The sequence below is a fragment of the Chinchilla lanigera genome, unplaced genomic scaffold (genome assembly GCF_000276665.1).
Source record: "Chinchilla lanigera isolate Chin_1 unplaced genomic scaffold, ChiLan1.0 scaffold00017, whole genome shotgun sequence".
NCBI lineage: Eukaryota > Metazoa > Chordata > Mammalia > Rodentia > Chinchillidae > Chinchilla > Chinchilla lanigera.
The window spans coordinates 15,953,165-15,973,620 of record NW_004955418.1 but is presented as its reverse complement, the minus strand read 5'-3'; the positions used below and the strand labels follow the sequence as shown (position 1 = coordinate 15,973,620).

Sequence of the window (20,456 nt, the reverse complement as noted above, 5' to 3'; positions counted from 1 at the left end):
ACCCCGCGCCCCAGCGCCCGCCGGGGAAGCGCCCGGTGCTCCGCGCCCTGCCAGGCAGGTGGCAGAAAGCTGCTGGAGGTTCTCGCGTCTGCATTGGGCGCTGCGCGGGCCGAGAGCGGGGCGCGCAGTGCAAAGTTGGCGCGTGAGGCGGGGGGACAGGAAGGTGGACGTGAAGGAGACTCGGGTGCACTCAGCATCCCGAAGTGCAAGGGGTCGGTCCCTGACACGGCGGGCTCCTGCCTTCCGCAGGGCGCGGCTGCGGGCAGGAATGACACCTCTTCCCACCCGGCCCGCAGCCAGACCGGGAGGGGCGGGGCCGGGGCGGGGCGGGGCCTAGGCTCCTCCCCCGCGCCCGCCCACCCAGCGCGGGCTCAATGCCCGCCGGATGCCAGCCGGGTCCCAGCCTGCCGCAGGGCGAGCCTGGCGTGCACAGCACAGCACAGCGCCTCGCGCCCTCGCAGCTCCTCCGCGGCACCGCTCGGAACAAGCCGGTCGTCGCCATGGCGTTCGCAAGCTGGTGGTACAAGACGGTAAACAGCAGCGCCCGGCCAGGGCAGGGCTGGGACGGGAGTGCGTTTGCTTTGCTTAGCTCTTCAGGGCACGCGCACTAAACGCTGCCGGGGAGTTGGAGGGCAAGGCGTGGGCACCGGGCGCGACACCCTCGCAGACCCGCGGGTTAGGCTTCGGAGAGGCTAGAGAGCCGGCCTCCTGTGTTGTGAGAGCTGCCACCCTAGGTCCTCCGGGTTGCTGGGAGAGCAGGTGCCCCAGACTCATAGGATGCTTGCGAGGCGGATGGAGCAGGAGCTGTCGCTGCCCCTCAGGGCAGGGGATATCGATGCTCTTATTCCATTACTTTGCGTGAGCAGAGAAAATGTTCCATTTGTTTAGTGCATTTAATGTCTTTCCTGACAATTAGCTGTGATAACCAGTCAAGCTGGCACTTGCACTGTTTTGAAACCAGGAAGCATGACTTAACATTGGATTGCTTTCCAAAAAGAAAGACACAAAAGTTTTGTTGGTGGAGAGACAAAATATTTATGTCCCATTGATTTACGATGAGAATCAAAACATTAGGTACGCCTCTCTCAGCATGTGGTACCGGGAGAAGCAAAGGTGTAGGGATCAGGCACTCTTTGGAGGTAGAAACTTTGTGTTGGAATCAGGAACCTTGGTACTGATCTGATAATGAGCATTTATTGAACATCCACTTTGTGTCAAGCAGTGCGCCAGCCTCAGGTACAGAGGAGAGTAGCACTGTGTTCTCAAATGATAATGAGTCAACTTTTTGAAACTGTTTTCACATCTGTCGAAAAGGGTAACAACTAGGTCCATTTATCATGATGTATATGTACACTTTTAATAATAAGGAGTTCTAATTTCTCCTTGAGATATTTCTTCATGGATATTTTCTACATTTTCTATGTTTTTTATTGTACCATTTTATTGATATGCTAAAAGTAAAAGTTTGCTTTGAGTCATTATTGTCCCAGGAGTCTTATCAAAGTGGCCCGTATGAATTACCTGCAAATATGGGCGGCTGGGGTTCAGAGCTGACACCAGACTGTTCTTACGAACTCATGATTCGGAAGGAAATTATGTTGAGCTGCTTGGATGAAAATAGTTTGAAACTGTGGTCTTATACTGTTTGTTTAGATAAAGTCTGACATTTTTGCTAAAACCTCTCATATAATCCAGTGGAACTATTATAAAATCCTTTTTGCTAGGAGAAACTTCCTAGAATCAGCAACCAGCCTGTGATAGAGGTTTAGCATTTCCTAAACAGAAAAGTTACCCAATGGAAATATAGTGTGGGCCATGTAAGTAATTTTAAAATTTTTAGTAGCTGACTAACAAAACCAAAAAGAAGCAAGTATAGTCAATACTAATGATATATTTTATTTAACTGTATATATATATATATCTCCCCCATATTATATAATATGTAATCAATGTACAAACCACTGATTGAGATAGTTTATGTTCTTTCCATATTGTCTTCTAAATCCAGTGTGCATTTTATACGTAGAGCATATCTCACCTCACACTTGCCAAATTTCAAGTGATCAATAGCCATTAGTGGCTAGTGGCTGTAGTATTTTTCTTTTTTTTCCGGTACCGGGAACCGAACTCACGACCTTGCACTTGCCAGGCAGGCGCTTTTGCCGCTGAGCTAAATCCCCAGCCCCGTGGCTATAGTATTAGACAGTAGATCCTAGACCAGGGTTCCTAAGCTCTATTCTTTTAGTTTTGGCACTGGGTGGGTGAACAGAGACTATTTTGAGAAACAAGTGGAAGTTACGGATTACTTTTCAACAACAAAATGTACACAGATACAAAAATGTAATTTTTGTAAATAGAGCTTCAGGGAATTGGAGATTTCCTCAAAGCCCATCCATATATCCCCCAAAGGTTCATGGAGCCAATTTATAATGCATATACATATACATTGAAACATATGATATATAGTACATACGTATAAAATATGTATATATCCATATTTATATATATGAACTATACACATGTATTTAATACATACATAGATTTTATATATTCACATATATACTACCTACAGATACATGTATACAATCAACCCTCTGTATCTGTATATTCAACCAACAGATCAAAAATATTTGGAAAAAATTGTGTCTGTTCTGAATACGTACTTTTTTTGTAATTATTCCCTCAACAACCACTTGCAACTATTTACAACAACAATTTATTGCCTTTACATTATGTTTGGTATCATAAATAATCTAATGATAAAATATACAGGAGGATGTGCATAGGGTATATACCCATGGTGGCAAACCTATGGCACAAGTGCTGCAGCCGGCTGTTGGTTGTTATCACTGAAAGCTCTAAAAGGTTCGCCATTGCTATAGACAAATACTATGCCATTTAACATAGGAGACTTGAGCACCTGCAGATTCTGATATCTGAAGGGGTCCTGTAACCAGTCCCTCACAGATAACTATGTACAGACACATCTCAGAATACTTCTAATAAATCCTGCAATTAAAATATCATTAATGGAGTGCTTTACATATGAAAACTTCATTGGAATGACCTAATTTTCAAAATTTAGGAAGAATAAAATAAAATAATTAGATGCATATATTTAAGAGTGTGCTACCTATAAAGCTGGCCACCAAAACAGTATATTGTACATTCTCACACTGAATACTATCAATACTGTGGATCCTATCTTCCAAAGAATTATGTGATTGTAGTAAAAAGGCACCAAACTTTATATAAAGAGCTACATTTGAAAAACATCTGTGAGCATCAATAGGATCAATCATGAAGAAGAGAAAATTCAGCTTCCACCAGGAAAAAGATTCCTAAGTCATAAGTTGACTCTGTTGGCCCACATTAATTAAAGGTGTTCCTCAGCCTAATTAAAACCATGGACCCGGTGACAGCATACTCAAGGAGCCCAGTCCCTTGGGAGACTCTGTCTCTGCAGCCAGTCTGGGAAGAATGTCACAAACCTTCCCTGGAAAAACAGACCACTTGGCTGCAGTGAATTTTAGGAGTAACAAAAGGAAAATGATAGGATCTACAAAAAGAACACAGAATCTGGGTAGTGGAGATAGCTCTGGGTAGCAGAGGTCAAACAACTTTCCTCTTTGGCTGTCAATCCCTGAATAGCTTAATTTCCATTGTATACAAGTCGTTAAGCTGCCTAACATCTGATAATATTGTTCTTTACTCAGTTTTGCTACTTCCCAGAAACTTAATTGCATCACATGAGTGACTTTTTTAAAGAACGGTGTGTTTGGTCACTTGAGACCGCAAGGTGGATGGGTGAGAGTTTGTTCTGAGCAGGCCATCTCAGCAGATATAGGACATTGTTAAGCAGACCATACTATCTTTTTTAAAAGATGGAAGTCTCATTAATGTGATACTAAAATTCTGTTCTTAAGGTTGTCTCACCTTTTTTTTTAATGAAAACTTGCCAAGAAAACTACAACTACCACAAAGGGGAAAATGTGCATTGAATCTCTTCCAGTTAAGAAAATTGCAAAAGCAACTCCATCCAGCGGACACTGTTTATATGTTATCTCCTCAGTTTATTTAGGCGTGGGAAGTGCATATGACTAGAGTTTTTGAAAATGTGTGGAGTTTATCTTGCTATAGGAAACTCAAGGAACACAGTAATGTAAAGCTTAGAGATGTTCACAACTGTTTATTGTCTACCTACTACATGCAGGATTCCCTGCAGAGTACTTTAGGTATGAAAAATTGTGCAGATAGTCCCTGACTGCCCTTCTCCACCATTTCTCATGGATACCACAAGTACATCCTAATGATTAATAAAATGGGAAGAAAGTAGCTAAATACATTCTTCTGATTCTTTAATTTTGTGAAAACTCAAAAAGCTTTACTGCTGGTGGATCCCCAGAACCAAACAGGCAGTTAGGCAATCAATACTACTCTGAAAACTGGACAAAAAGCACAGGTCTTTCTAGTGCTGTCTCTCTGTGCCCATAAGAATCTTAAACTATTAGGGAAAAAGTGTGCCTAGAGGCCAATTCTAGCTGTGTACTTCATCTTTAATACCTATCTTCTCTTATTTGAGAATTGCAAAAAAAAAGTTACTCCATAATGCTATAATTTGATAATAAATGTTTTTAGAGGAGCAGGAAGATACATATTGAAAATCATTTCCTTACATTTCTTTAATAATTACATTCCCATGCTCACTGATTTTTCTAAAAATAAACTGTATCTCTCACATTTGCTTTTTCTGTAAGTGTGAGATGTTTAGCATTAAAACAAAAACAGTGTTTTCTTTTGGGTGACTTTAGGAAGATAAATATTCTTTTTTTTGTTTTGTTTTGTTTTCCGGTACCGGGAACCGAACTCACGACCTTGCGCTTGCCAGGCAGGCGCTTTTGCTGCTAAGCTAAATCCCCAGCCCCTAGGAAGATAAATATTCTTGAAATAAGGGGATCCTAAACTTTCCCAAACTTGTTCTTAGCAACAACTTTGCTTATACCAGAAAAGGATATAATGAACTCCCCATGTACAAATCAACTGGCATCAATAATTATTAAGGTTGTGCCAATCTTGTTTTAGCTATCCAATCCTCCTACCTACCATGCACACACACACTCTCTCTCTTTCTCTCTCTCCCTCTTTCTCTCTCTCTCTTTTCTTTCCCTCTCTCTCTCTTCTGGAAGTATTTTGTAGTGGAAATTCCAAATTTAAGTGTTAGACCTGTGACAACTTGTTGTAGATTCTTGGAAAAATGAATGCTCTGTCTCCCATGTAGTTTAATACCTCTGATGTATTACGGAGGTGTGAAACTAATAAAATACACAATCAGGTGATAGACAAAGTCTAAATAAAAACTTATCAGGTGAACCTGGCTTATCCGTACCTTAAGAAAAGCCAAACCTAAATTCTTCTGTTCTAATGTGTATAACCTTACACATGACACCTTCAAATGTTTACTTACTTCTCACCTTCATTTCACTGTCTCAGAATTCACCACAATCATATCAGTACCAGGGAAAAAGAGGGAGTGGAATAGCTTTTATTGTATTCTCAATTGAACCACACATTGGCCCAGGCTCCTTTTTAACATTAGCTTTTGTTCATAACTACGTCAGCCCTAGGGATAGGCACCATCCACTCCATTTTGAGAAGAAACTGAAAGATTAAATTACTTGCCCTGCTAAACCCATTCTCTTTCTGTCCTGTCCGAGTTTATCAGTCAACTAAGAGACAGGGAAATCTTTGAGTATTTAAGACAAAAGGAATGTAATATAAGAAATTTGTTACCCAGGTAATAGGGTAAGGCAGAGAAACCAGCAGGGAAGGTGAGACAATGCAGAGACACGAAGTTACAGGACGCTGCTACCCACCCTAGGCTGCAAGGACACAGATGCAGGGTTAGCCTGAAGAAGCTGGAAGGATAATTGGCTTGGCCTGCAGGAGACAATGTGTACTAAGGAGGCCCTCAAAGGCAGAGAAAAGGGGGGAAACTGAGCAAGGCACGTTCCAGGGGGCCTCCTGAGGACAGGGAAACTTCTCGTTAGGTTAGCAGTGGGGTCCATCCTTCAGCACACGTCACAATTCAACAGCTACAGCGAGAAAAGCCAAATGCAATTTACCAACTTGTTGGGAAGACAAGATATACATTTAGGAAGTTATTAGTAGGAAAGGCAATGTACAATAAAGTGCTAATTTGTTTCCTTTACTAAGAAAATAGAAACCTGTGTAGATATGGAGCTGTGATGCTCCACAAACAAGGCAAGGCTCAGAACTGGACAGGAGATTCTGGGGTGAACATAGGCACTGTGCCCCTTTACTAAGCAATCAGTTTGCTCAGGAGGATGCCAGAACTGCAGGAGGCATTGCCTCAATGAGGTGGTCTGAGGAGCAGAACTACCATTTGTGGTGCCCACAAATCTCCCCTCAAAACCAGTGGTTCCCAGTCCTCGCTGTAGCTGGGGAATTGTGGTGTGTGCTGAAGGATGCTGACCTAACTAGAAGCTTCCCTGTCCTCAGGAGGCCCCCCTCAGGAACGTGGCTTGCTCAGTACCTGTGGCTGCACAGTGAGAGAGCTGAGCTACATGAAAATCCAGAGGGCACCAAGATACACTTTTTATTGTTCATGATTTTGCCACAGCTGTCCCTTGTTGTGCAAATAGTGATCTCGGTGGCCTTCTCTTCAGGTTGAAGGACAAGTTTTGAGTTCTAAATGAGCGTCATGATTTTTAAAATTTTATCCAAGAATAACTCAGAAACCGTACAATTGACCCATAATTGCAGACAGTATTTTTTTAGCATATTCACAGGGTGGTGCCATCATCACAACTGTATTTTCGAATGTCTTTCCCTAAAATAAACTGTGTGCATTCTTATTTTTTTAATTTTCAAAGACACAGTAATACTTACCACTATTTTCACACTTGGACTTAGATTGGCAAGAGCTGTTATCCCATCTTCTTTCTCCCTTATAGGTATAGAAATTTGATTTTATCACATTTTATAGCTGGCTTTGTAACAATAAGGAAGGTGCCCAAGTGCTGCAAAGCAAAAGCCTAGCATGACTGGAAGTCCTTAGCTGGTGAGAGCTCAAACTGCGCGCTTAGCGTTTAATTATAAGTGATTTTTATTTATGTCATTACACTTTTGTGTACTATAAAAAGCTTCCTATTGATTGAGAACAAATAATTGTTTTGAAATGACAAAATAATAATGCTTATATTTTTAAACTGTTGTAACTCAACACTTTCAAAAGCATTCACTATGTATAGCCCTCCCAAACTATTGAGATTCTACAAAATTTGGAAGATACTAAGCATTTCAGTGAAAGCAAGTACTACTGACTTTGGTTAATCTGGATGATTACAGTAGAATCTCTTTCAAGTACCGTAAAGAAACAATTTAGAAATGTTTATAGGGATCATCTATAGTCCTATATTTTAAGGGATAAAATGCTGTATATGCACGTTTGTTGGGGGGCAGTAGCTCATGATACACATTTGCCAAGTGAGCAGAAATCAGAGTAGAACTGTACAGAGAGTGCAAGGTCTTAGGTGGGACCCAAGCAAGTTGCCCTTTTAAGTTTTCTCATTTGTAAAGTGGAACAGTAACACCTGACAAGTACAAGAGGCCCTCAAAACAGCAAATACTAGTAGAACAGTGGATATTGTTTTTGTTATTTACTTTATCTAATCTTTTTTAAAAATTTATTTTGAAAATAAAAGAAGGAAAACATATTAACATACAGGCATCCATTTACAAAATAGCATAAGGGCTGGGGATTTAGCTCAGGGGCACAGTGCCTGCCTGGCAAGTGCAAGGTCATGAGTTCGATTCCTGGTACCCGGGCGGGGACCAGAAAAAAACAAAATAGGGGCTGGGGATTTAGCTCAGTGGCAAAGCGCCTGCCTGGCAAGTGCAAGGTCGTGAGTTCGATTCCTGGTACCAGAAGAAAAACAAAAAAACAAAAACAAAAAAACAAAAACAAAAAACAGAAAAAAACAAAATAGCATAAGAACAATACAAGCAATACTGAATTACAGACAAAGTGGTAGGAAATTACTTTATCTAATCTAAAAAATGTATGGAATTTAAATGAAGGTGATATCTTTCTAAATTTATCAGCGCTGGAAGGAGACAGATTTGATAGATCTTGTCTTTGTAGATCTGCCCATATTAAATACTGTCTCCAAATACTGAATGTCTGTTCTAGACATGTTAAAAGACAATTTCAGACAAAACAAATTTAACGCAATTTATCTGAGCAAATGAAACAATTCAGGATTGGAGCACCACTCAAACCTGGAACAGTTTGAGAGAGCTTTATTTCAGCAGCATAAGCAACAAGCTTTTTTAGGCTGATAGTGACAAAAGTAAAGAAATTACTTGACTGGATACAGCTAAACCTTTGCCTTATTTGTGTATGATCTGAGGGGCGGTCCCTGATTATAAAACCGGTTGGTTGTTTGGATGCTTGTAATTAGCTGAGGCTTTTTTTTTTGTAAAGTCAGTTACAAGAAATGCCTTCAGGTTCAGTTTCAGTTTGTTTATGTGAAAACCCTAGGTACCAAGACAACTTTATGCTAACACAGAGACAACTGTTTTTCCCCCCCACCCCTGGTCTGGCTTCTACAAAACTTTCATGCATAATTATTCTAATACTTATCACCTACTACCTAGTCCAGACATATCTGTGCATTTTAAACAATTTATTTTTTTATTTATTTTGAGACGTAGTCTTACTACTGTGTTTTCTAGAGCTTATCTCAAACTTGTGAGCTCAAGTGATCCTTCCACTTTAGCCTCCCAAATACAGTAGCTGGGACTGCAAGCACACTCTGTCATGTGTGGCTTATATGTGAGATTTGAAATGTTTTTTTTAAAAAACTATTTTTGAAAATTTATGAATTGTTCCTTACTGATTGCTCTCAACTATGGACAAGCAACCCCTTGACTAGGATGTAGAAGGAAATTATGGCTTTACTGCTTTCTGTGGATTCTGTCCCCTGATCCATGGGAGTGTTTCTTTTGGAGGGAAACTCATTCATTAAAGTAATTCATTATAAAAATAAAAAAAATTAAAAAATAAAAATAAATAAAAATAAAAATAAAAAATAAAGTAATTCATTATTAGTTGTATGTATAAAGAACTATTAAGTAAAGAATCTAGCCATGTGTTCTCATAACCTTGGTCATTTCTTTACTAGAATATCTGTTGATATGATTAAAGTAATATTATTATGTAATCCTGTTTAGCCCGGGAGAGAGGCAAAGAGCAAATTATAAAATAAGAAAATTTGCTTTGTGACCTTTTCTCATTTACTAGATACATGTCACTCTGAAGAACATCGAATTATTATTATGTTCTCTCATCTATAAGGCCAGATGACCTATTTTTTGTATTAAGAATATGTGTGAAAATGCTTTGTCAATAATATGGTATAAGTTATTACTATCATTATTACTCTTCTTTTAAATAATTTCATTCTATATATTCATATTGTGATTCTGCTCTAGGGCATGTAATAGTATTTTATATTTTGGTGTAACTGGGGACTGTCAGATTTGAATCCAGTAACGAGCTTTTATTTTCTCACATTTGGATCCCTTCTCCTACTGTCTTGTATGTCTTAAAAAATGCAAGGAATGAAATAATTCCTTATATCCATCCAATTGTAGGGAACATACAAATATTTTTCATTTCTGAAGAAATTTAGCAAACTTTAGGGTTTATTTTACTTTACCACCAAGACAGATGAGCATGTAAACTTTTATGTTCCATGTAAAAATATTTACATTCATTCCTAATGTCTTAGTTAAAAAAATTATTCTGTTTCTAGACAACGAAATTCTAAAGCCATAATAAGTACCAGGTGCATGTTTCGTTTTCAGATTTTATCATTGTGTAGAGGTGAATACTCAGATGGAAGAACGCTAGGGAATTTCCAAGAGCTATTGGAAGTGACGGGTGACTTGCAATGTTGTGGTGGACTCTTATGTCCCTGCTGCACTGAGGCTTAAGTATGGCTTCAGATGCAACACGGTTCTTTGAGATCTCATCCTCATGATGAAGCAGACACCTCCCATACTGGCAATTTGGGCTGCAAAATTGCCTGAGACATTTTGTAGGAGACAGGATGCTGTGTTGGTAGGGCCATGAGCTTGGTAACTGGTTAATTACAGAGTGACTTTCTAGATCCCAGATGAATGTCTGTATCATCCCTTTTGAAAGCCTTCTACTCTGTGTAGAATTAACTAATATCTCAGAGGAAGATTAAAGGGGTGCTTGTATTTAAAGTCTGTGCATTTAGCCTTTGTGTATTAAAGGCATATTATCTTTATCACTTCCTCTGGTAAACATTATCTTTCTTTCTTTAACTCTTTTTTAGCATGTCAGTGAAAAGACCAGTGGATCAGCACCCAAATCAGGAGAAAAGAAAGAAGCAGATGAGGTAATTTCCACAAGACTGAGTTTTCATTTTCTCTTGATTGTAAACTGAATTCTGTCTTGAAATAATAATACTGTGGTGAAGAGTTTGGCGCTACTTAGCAAATTTGGCAAATTTAGTTTTGCAGAATTTAGTTTTACCTAAGACTTAACTCAAAAATATAAGTGGAAAATACTGAACATAAAAAAGTGTTCTTCAGAAGAGAAACTTTAGAAAGTTTCTATTTAAACTATTTTGAAGTGTTTTCCCTGCAGAAATTGGGAATAGTGATTGCTTTATTGGCAAACACAGCAGGTATAGAGGATAGCAAATGCTGTAGAGGGAAAGGAAATCTTTTTTCATGGGAGGGCAGTGATGGCTAAGATTAACAACACATTCAGGTTTGTAGACAAAAGAAAGAAAGAACTCCTTTTATTTCCATAGATTCTGTGGAAACGGTGAATCTTTCCTGCTTTGAGATGGGTTTTCTTTTGACCTGTGAATTTCTCCTTTCACTGAATGACGCACCAATGTTACCGCCGACCTACTTCTCTAGGAAAGTGTCATGAGAAAGCTCTGTCCTTCCAAAGGGTACTGTGTTCATACACTCCTGCTTTTTCTATGTTAAATCTCAGTTGATGTATTCATGGCCATTCAAAAGAAACTGTGTCACATCCAATGTTTAAAGGTCATGTAGCCTGATCCTGAAAAATACATGGACATTCTAAAAGTATAAAGTGACCATTTTATTCTTGTTTATATTATTAACACTAAACAGGTGTTTTTGGAAATTTAGGTTCTCTTTCCTTTTAGTTCCAAAACACTCAATAAATAAGAAGGCTGTGGGCGGGGATTTAGCTCATGGGCACAGTGCCTAGCAAGCGTGAGGTTGTGAGTTCAATTCCTGGTACCAAAAATAAAAGAAAGGCTGTTACGATGAGAATCAGCTATGTATTCTGTATTGTTTACTCCTTAACTTGCTACCATTGTTTTCGATACCAATGTGACAATTTTGGGTACTTCTAACCAGCAAATTTGTATTGAATTTTTTGTTCCCCTGGGAAACAAATTTGAAAAAAATAGTAAAAGTAAACTTATATTAAGTTTTATTCCTGATCATACATTTTCATAAGAAAAACCACATTTTTCCCTTTCTTGCTATCATGAAAATCCGTCTGGCATCACGAAGTCCCTTTATCAGCCTTGCTCTCTAACTATATTCCTAGACAAGTTATTCACAAAATGAATTATGTAGGCAAATGACAAATACTTTCCTGTTTGAGAACTATACTGTTCCTTTATTCTCCAGACAAGAGATATGTCTTTGGATGTTATTCTCTCTTAGTATTAATCAAGATTAAACTATTTGCACAAGAAGGATGTCTTTTCCAACAGAGTCAGGTGAATAGTAAATCGATTTTTACATGGTCTTTCTGGCCAGTTGTGTAAAAACTTTAAAATCTAAATATTATGTCTTGACTGTCTAGATGTTATTGGTTTAGGCAACAACTGCTAGCATGGAGTTGTCTTTTTATGGCATCAAGATAAAACTCTCATGTCCATATTTGTAAAACAAAACAAAATAAAACAAAAGGCTTCCAAAGCACTGGGAAGAAGCCCTACAACAAATGCTGTCAGGGGCAAATTCAAAGTTGCAGTATCCATTGAGGCAAACTGTTCTTTGACTTTGACCCTGAAAGGCTGAACGTGTACCTCCAGTGATGGTAGAGAAGCATGGGTGTGCATAATTTGGTAGTGATGGCGTGTTTCCAAAATGTTCTGTTCCCAAAGTGTCTTTAATTCTTTTTTAATGTGCAAATAAGCTACGAATGAAACTTTTTGGCCCTGGAGCAAGGAAACTGTCCTACAATAGGCATTATTTTAGCTTTTATTTTCACAACAATAAAAACATATGCAGTCTGGATTTATGATCTGCCTCACTCACCACTCATGGCCACTTACTACCTCTTTTGTTCTCAAAATTACCATAGAAAGATTTTCTGAAACCGATTCTTTCTTCCAGATATTTCTTACCTATTACTCTGTGAGAGAAGTGAGATTATAAAATGTACTTTGGGTCTTTGTAATCCATTTCAACCTAGCACGTACCACCAAAGGCAAAATAAGTTACTACCCGCAAGAATACACGAACTTACTAGTAAGGCATTTGCAAGAAAGTCAGTTTGAAAATTTGGTTTCTATATTTAGGGTTACTTCTTGACTATTTTTCCTTGTCTATTACTTTGCTGTATTTCATTTATATAATGTAGGAAAAGAGTTCAGAGGAGAACTTTGACAGGAGGTAGCCAGATGAAAGACTTTCAGCTTAAGTGAGAATAACCATTATATTGTATGAATTTCAGAGATTTTCTCCTTAGCTACTGTCAATAGTTCTTACTTTTTTGAAATTTTCCCTCTATGCCATTACAGGATTTGAAGATATCTGCAATAATTTTAATACAATGATACAATTGAAATACCATTTGTTGTGTTGCATTTGCAATGGAAATGCTTGAGGATGGAGTAGGGTAAATGTCTATGAGAATTTATTTATTCCAATAGTTATGAAGTTAACAAGTCCTCCCCAAATGCAGAATTATAACATCAAAAGATGCATAGACTGAAAAACCAAAGTAGAACGACTAGAGAGCAGGAAGAAAGGTGAAAACTAGGCCAGGGATAGAGCTCAGTGGCGCAGCACCTGCCTGGCAAGCGTAAGGTCCTGAGCTTGATTCCTGGTACCCACCAAAACAAAAGAAAACACTCAGCACAAGCACCTTTAAATACTGTGGAACATGGGAGTCTTTCCACCCATGTAATCAAATCTATTTAAAGCATTTGACTTGTAGTTTTGGCCACTTGTGGGGGAAGTATCAGCCTTTTAGCAACATTTCACTGGAATTCTAGGCAATGGAACTTAAATCACAAAATGGGCATGAGCGCTCAGAGTTTTTAAAGCTTCAAATTTAATGATTAGTATATTTTTTATAAATAGAGATATAAGTAGAAGATAATAAAAGATATGAATTAAAGGAAAATATATTTAATACACTTTACTTACTAGAATAGCACTGGTGGAGTTTTTTATTTATTAATTACCTTTTCTCCTTAAATGAATAAATTATTTAGTGAGACAGTTTTTAAAATTATTTCTTACTTTTCTCTTTTAATAAAGTCCATCTTTTTTCTTTTAACCATGAAAGTAATAGGTACCTGGGAAACACAAATAATATTACCCAGAATCTTAACATTTAATTATACCCTGCTGCAAGCTATTGTCTGTATTCTTAAATGAGTGTGATACTTCATCTATTCACAAGTATTTTGAACAGATTTGTCTTGATTTTTGTAACATTTTAAAGATGATATGGCTAATATGTAATCACTGAAAAAATCTAGAAAGTGGCAAAGAATTTAAGGGAAAAATATTTCCTAGAATTCTAGCACCTTGTGAGATGGTCACCACTTACATACATCATGGTGCATTTCCCCACATCTTTTTCTGTGCTTCTAGAGTCTTCTCTTGGAGTGTGGTGGATTGGCTTTAAGATTCCCTGAGGGTACCAAAAATCATTGGATACTTAAGTCCTTTACATAAAATGGCACAGTATTTTCATATAATATAAATTCCCCTATGTGCTTTAAATCATCTCTCAGTAATACCTAATACAGTATAAGTGGCATGTAGATATTATTTTTTCTAGGGACCAGTGACAAGGAAAGAAATACATGCGGTATACAGACACAAGTTTTCCAAATATTTTTGATCTGACGTTATTTGAATCTACAGATATGGATCCTGAGGATACAGAGGCCAGCCATTTGTTATGAAGTACAACACATCCTAATTTCTAAGCAAAGAAAGCATCCTTAGGGAGCACCATGAACGGGCCCAGACTAAAATGATAAATAATGTGCTTTGAAATAGATTAACCTATTCCAATAAAAAACAAAAAACAGGCTTCTGTATGTGGGGATTTGAAACATTATTCAAGTTCTTGGCATTTAATCTAGTCGGTGTTTTCTACTGTGTTTTTGTAGGAGGGAAACTTACTTCTTGTTCAAGAGTCATTCGGGCAGTGTTCCCCTGATGAATGAGCCATAACTAGCAAGCCCTGGAGGAGTGCTGCAGCAGACATGGTTTGAAGGGATTATAGCACATTCGAGGAAGTCCGCATAAACTGTGGGTGTTCATGGGCTCATGAGCTCGTGCCCTAATGCCCCCAAAGAGGCACAGCCATGGAGCGGTGTGAAATCAGTCTCACCTGACTCACTTGGGCATCCAGAACTGTAGTGGCCATCACCAAACTCATCTAGTCCAAAAAGTTTTTGGACTATAGTTTCCCCATTTTTCAGTTCTGAATTTTTATCTATTTCCTCAATGACTATACTAATTTTTTTAGATGATTTTTCTCAGGGAGAGAAGATGGTTGTTTGTATGCAAGTGTGTTTTCCCAGTGGCTTCACCCAAGAAAGCCAGCCAGTACTGTAGTACAACATTCCTAGCTAACAGCTCTGTTTTCTCAAAATTCTGTACTATTACTCTGTGGTTTCCTGACCTTTTGTTCTGTAGAGAAGATGTTTGAAGGAGCTTAATTTTGATTTAGTTTTAGGAAGCTTTTTTTTTTTGGACTTGGTTCATGTTTGAGTTCTAATACTATTTTTAAATTTTAAAAAATTACCAGAATTTACCTATTTATATGGTTTTAAAACTTTTTTTCCTGAGGTATGTTACTTGTTTTTAAAACTATTGCTGTTAGTTTTTCTGTGTCTTCTTAAACATCCATATAATTACAAGATAATCTCTTATTAGTCATTTGTCTTACAGTCTTCTTTTTAACCTTTACTTTTCCATTCTGTCTCTAAGGTTTATCCCCCATATTTTAAATTTTCAATTCTATTCTTTGAAACTTCCAATACAGTTTTAAATTTTGTGGTTTATTTTTATTTTTTTGTAGCCTCCCTTCCTCTCATGTCTCTTCCACTCTTTTATCTTTGCATCTCAGACTGTTGCTCTCTGATTCTGTCATGGAGGCAATACCCTCATTTTTCTGTCAAGGATGCATAGACTTTTCTCATTGTTCTTCTTGTAATATATCTTTGTGGGAGATGGTCTTTCAGTCTTCAGGACAATGATGCTAACTTCTGTCTGCACTGTTTTGGATTTCTTTTTATTCTTTTTTAAAAGAGCTCTGTTTACACTTGGACCTTGTCAACAGTTACGCCCACATTGTCTTTTGTCCTGCTGTCCATCCATGTCTGTTAGTTGAATCTCCTCAGGTCTCAGATGTTTGGCATGTAGATGCACACAGTCTTGGTAAAACTCTATTATCCAATGGCATTATCTGATTTCATCCAGTATAGAACATCGTCTGTACGAAATGACATGCAGGAAGGAACTTCATTCCTAACTGTGTACTGCTAATGGGCCTTCTTTGTATCTGTCTGTTATGGTTTGTGTCTGGGTGTTGCCCCAAAGCCTCATGCAGTCATGGGGTGGGCTTTTAGAGTTTATGATTGATCCATGCTGGGATTATGGGTGTTAGTGCTACACCTGCCCTAGGGTAGATAGTTTGCATACAGTGTAAGGGAGAGAAAGAGACTGTTTGCTGCCATTCCTCCCTTTTGGCTCTTGTTGCTTTGCTGTTTGGTGGCCATGAGCTATTGACCTGTGCCATGTGCCACCCTGCCTTGCAGCCAGCTGATTATGGGCTGAAACCTCCACAAACTGTAAGCTAAGTAAACCTTTCCTTCCTTACTTTTAGGTGTCAGGTATTTTGTCTCAGCAACAAGAGAAAAGTAACCAAGACACCATCCCAGTGAAGACTACTTTACTCAGGACACGTTTTCCCAGGGTGCAGCGTGTTACTACCACACCCTGTTTACCACATCTTGCTCACTCCATTGAATCCACCAGGTTTCTACTTTGTTGGTTTCCAGAATTTGTAATCTTTGCCTTGGTTTATGAGAGAGGCACTAATAGAAAATAAAGGTAGATTGCCTCCTACTGAAGAAGAGAGACCACAGATTTCCAGATTTGCATTTCTGTATGGAGTCAAAGCATTTGAGAGAGAAAGAGACCCTCGGGATGTGGTCTTGTTCCACTTCCTACTTAGGACAAGTTTTTCACCAATTGCACTCCTCAGTACAGTTCCACTGGCTTTGACTAGAATGGAACTTCTGCCTAGATTTTGGCATGTGGCTGATTTTCTTTAATAATTACTAAATTTCTCTTCCTGTTTCTCATCTTGAAGAGGAGAAAATAAGAGTTGCTAGATAGAATGTTTTACACTAGGATTACGTGGGCCTGTCTCAAATTAACAGACTTTGGCTTCTTTAGTCACGTCCCCTCCGGTCTCTTTTATTTGGGTGTAACCTGTGAAATGAGCTTTCACTTTGGACTCTTTTCTGTTCATTAGTTGTGTGGAACTCCTCATGAGTTTTAACAAAGGGTCTTGAAGTGTACAAGTTTGGGGATTATAACCATCACAGTGCATTCCGTATCTCTCTATTTTCCTGGGATTTCTCCTTGTGGTTTCTGGTATTTTGACATCTTCAATGTGTTAGTCATCATGAAATACATTAGGTCAGTGCTTGTCTTTTTATGAATGAATGGTATTATAATTATTTTTTTGGAGCCTATGATAAAACTTTCACGAATAGTGAGTGAATTGAAATTCAAAACCTCCAATAAAAGCACAGGGCATGCTGCAGACAATAAAATAATTGGTTTATCCTGAGACACAGATTCAGGCTGAATTTTAAGGGAAACTTAGAAAGTTTAGAAAATTCGAGCTATAAACTCTAAGCACTTCTGAGCCTGCAGCAAGACCAACTGTTTCGTGTGCTGTAGAAGCTTTGAAAAGCCACATGCACAGCCTAAGTAACTTTCCACTGATCTCTCTTTTTAACCCCCACTGTGAAAATTCTTGGTTGAAATTATTAAAGAAAAGATTATATAGAGAGAAACTAAAATCAAATGTTGGTAACTCCCTGTAGGAAATGAGAAAGAAATAGGTGACTAGGTTAAGTAAGCAGTGACTGAAGGGTTTCAGAAGCTGGACCCTACAGTCATCAGTGGGAAAGGGGAAGAGGAATAGAGAGCCAGGGCCTAAAGTGTTAATAGCTTCAGAATGATGGGGTGCGAGGTCTGGAGCTTATGAGTGATACATCCTCTTTCATGGGAGGATGTCGGTACTCTTCTGAGCTGCTTTGCAGGGTGATAAGGAGATAGCCATTGCACCATGGTTATGATCAAGAGGATGCTAAGTGGAAATTTTGCATAGATGGCTCTTCTTTTAATGTATCTAGATTTATGCAAAGAAGAGTATATCAAACAAAAACAGTTGAAATCAGTGTTTCTTTACCCAAAAATATATGTGCTATGAAATTGTTCATATCACCTTTTAAAAAAACAATAAGGCAGACTTTATTCAGGACAATTGCTGTAAGTTTAGGGACCAGTGCAATGGAATTTTTCAGTGGGGAGAGAAGTTAGATTTGATTTCCAATTTAATTAGAAAAGTGGGATTTATAGGCAAGGAATAGTTGGGGGGAGGTCAGTGGAGGGTATTTATTTATTTAGGGGAAACAGTAGTTATAAGAAGAAGGATCTAGCAACACTGACCTAATGATAGGATTCTTGCTGAAAGTAGGCCAGAGTGCTCCGATATCACCTGAAGGATGTCGGAGGATGAGGAATTTGATCAGATATCTAGGGTTTAGAAGATATCAAGGATGAGGAATCTATCTAAAGTGACTTAGAATGCTTGCTAAAGTTGGAAAATGCAAAGACAAACCGAGAAGTCCAAGTCAACACTTGAAACAGTGGTCAGGCAAGACATTTTAAAGTTTGCTTTTTGAGAGTGTCTTTTTCAATCGCCCTGTTGTTGAAGGAATGAAGAGGCATTCTTCATTCCTTTGGACAGCAGAAGCCCATTTCTCATTTGGTCATAAGGACTAGCAAGCATCTCTTGGGCTTGAGTCCTAGAAGAGAACTTTTGGTAGATGGTATTAACAGTCAATCAGCCAGGCAGGAAAATTTCGTTGGAAATAAAAGAACAACAATTAAAAGTTGGAAACCAGCTTATGATTCCAGAGGGTAGCCAGGGGAGAAAGTTTCCAGGTGGGGCTGAAGCATCCTGTGCTGGGCAGCGAGTGGGGCAGGGGCCTTCTGGTGCGCTTCCTGGTCTGCAGCTTGAATGCCTTTGGTGGTGGCCTCAAGTGAACTTCCCAAGTCGCTGTACAGCAGCAGGCACCAACATCGTCTGTGGTAGTGATTTCCTTGAAGTTCATTCATATCAAGGTGTCCAGCTTTAAAGTGTAGGGCTTTGGGAAAAGGATAGTTTAGTTCTCAGGGGGTACATGACAAGTCAAAAGGATGAGAGAAAAGTTGGAACCATGATTTTGGAACCTACAGCCAGATATTGGAGAAAACTAGAAGAGCCGGTGCCTATATGCCCTTGAATGTCTATTGCCTTGTGCCCATGAGAACCTATGAGGTAAACTGTAGTCTTTTGAAATGAAAGACTGGTCTCGTTATATTTGGCCTACTTATTTACATAAATGCAGCAAGAATGTTAATTGACTATGTAAGCCTTTTGGAGTTTGTTTTGCTGGAACTTTTTATGAGTCTTTAATTAGACTTTTGAAAGCCTCTCCAGGTTGGGAAGTCAAATAAACTTACTACCACCCATCTTCATTACCAATAGATTTGTGTTCATTCCTTTCTTCACACAGTCACCGTGATACCCTAAATTTCCCAGCCCTGCCTGCAAGTGATCTTCCTCACCTATAAAGCTGGGAACCCTGAAGCCAGCCTGGTTTTTCTAAGATGACTCTGTAAGCATTGAGCGAGAAAGTCAATCTTAGTTCTGTAAATCAGATTCTATGCTTATCCTCCTTAAATACGACATTCTAGCCAAAGCTTGGATCATGTAACCAACTTTTCCAATTATTTCTTGTTTCAAGGTGAATAGATTCTATGAAAATAATTATATTCTCATAGAAATAAGCATATTCAATAAAAGTTTCCAAGTTTTAGAGAGATTAGGTAGGTAGAAAAGATAAATGTTGCATTTTCATTTATAAAATTATAATTTACTAAACTGTCACCAATATAGATAATTTAAAGAAAAAGAAAAGAGTAATTTATATTTCAAAAAATAGAACCAGCAACATTTCAAAACAAAAGCAGTTATTATTCTATATCAATTCATTCAATCTTAGGTAATTAATTCTTGTTCCTCTTGATGTTAAGTTAGCTGTTTTATGAATCTGTCAGCTTCTAAAGAATTTATGACAGTTTATTAATGCACAATAGGGAAGGAGATTTACTTATTTTTGTGGCATACAGCATTTTAAAAATTAACTGAAATTATGACTAAAAATACTCTAAACCAGAACATTTCATGGACAGTGAGAGTATTGGCATGTTTCTATGGATTTCATATGGTTTCAGAAATAGCAAAATTTTACTTATATAAATACAACCTAGAAAAGATTATACATCACTTTTTATTTGAAAATGCTTCCTGTACAATTTAACATATCAAGTAAACAGAATTATTTTAACATTTCTCTTTATAATGCAAAAGAACAAATCCTTTGAGATTTTTTTTCCCCAAGTAACCACTGGAAAATCTCAAAGGTAAGTTTGAAAACAAGACTTTACTTAGAATTTTGGAAAGCTGTACAATACATCAAAGATTTGAATTCGATTACATAGGATCACAGATATGAGTACACCATTTCACAATTTTATAATACATTCTGTTTTCTTTTTAAATTACATTTATTTTAACTAGTACACAAAAAATAAAAATTGTGCATATTAAAGGAGTAATGTGATACTTTAATGCAAGTGTACATTTTGGAAGGTTTAAAATAAGTTAAAAATACCCATTTCCTCAGATATTTATTGTGTTTTATAGTAAAATTTCAGAATCCTATCTTCTCATTTCATTAAATCAACAATACTAACCTAAATTTACTTACCAGAAATTTATCCAAAGCATATAAACTTGAAAA

General features: G+C 38.0%; 1 protein-coding gene across 1 annotated transcript in view; it reads left to right on the top strand.

Moving 5' to 3' along the window:
- The window catches only part of Cast (calpastatin), a gene marked incomplete in the record, with an annotated part of 114,191 nt that overhangs the window by 521 nt on the left and 93,214 nt on the right, over positions 1-20,456 (top strand). Inside the window, 1 exon segment of the mRNA XM_013512987.1 lies at positions 10,389-10,451. Coding sequence (XP_013368441.1) covers positions 10,389-10,451 — 63 coding nt within the window.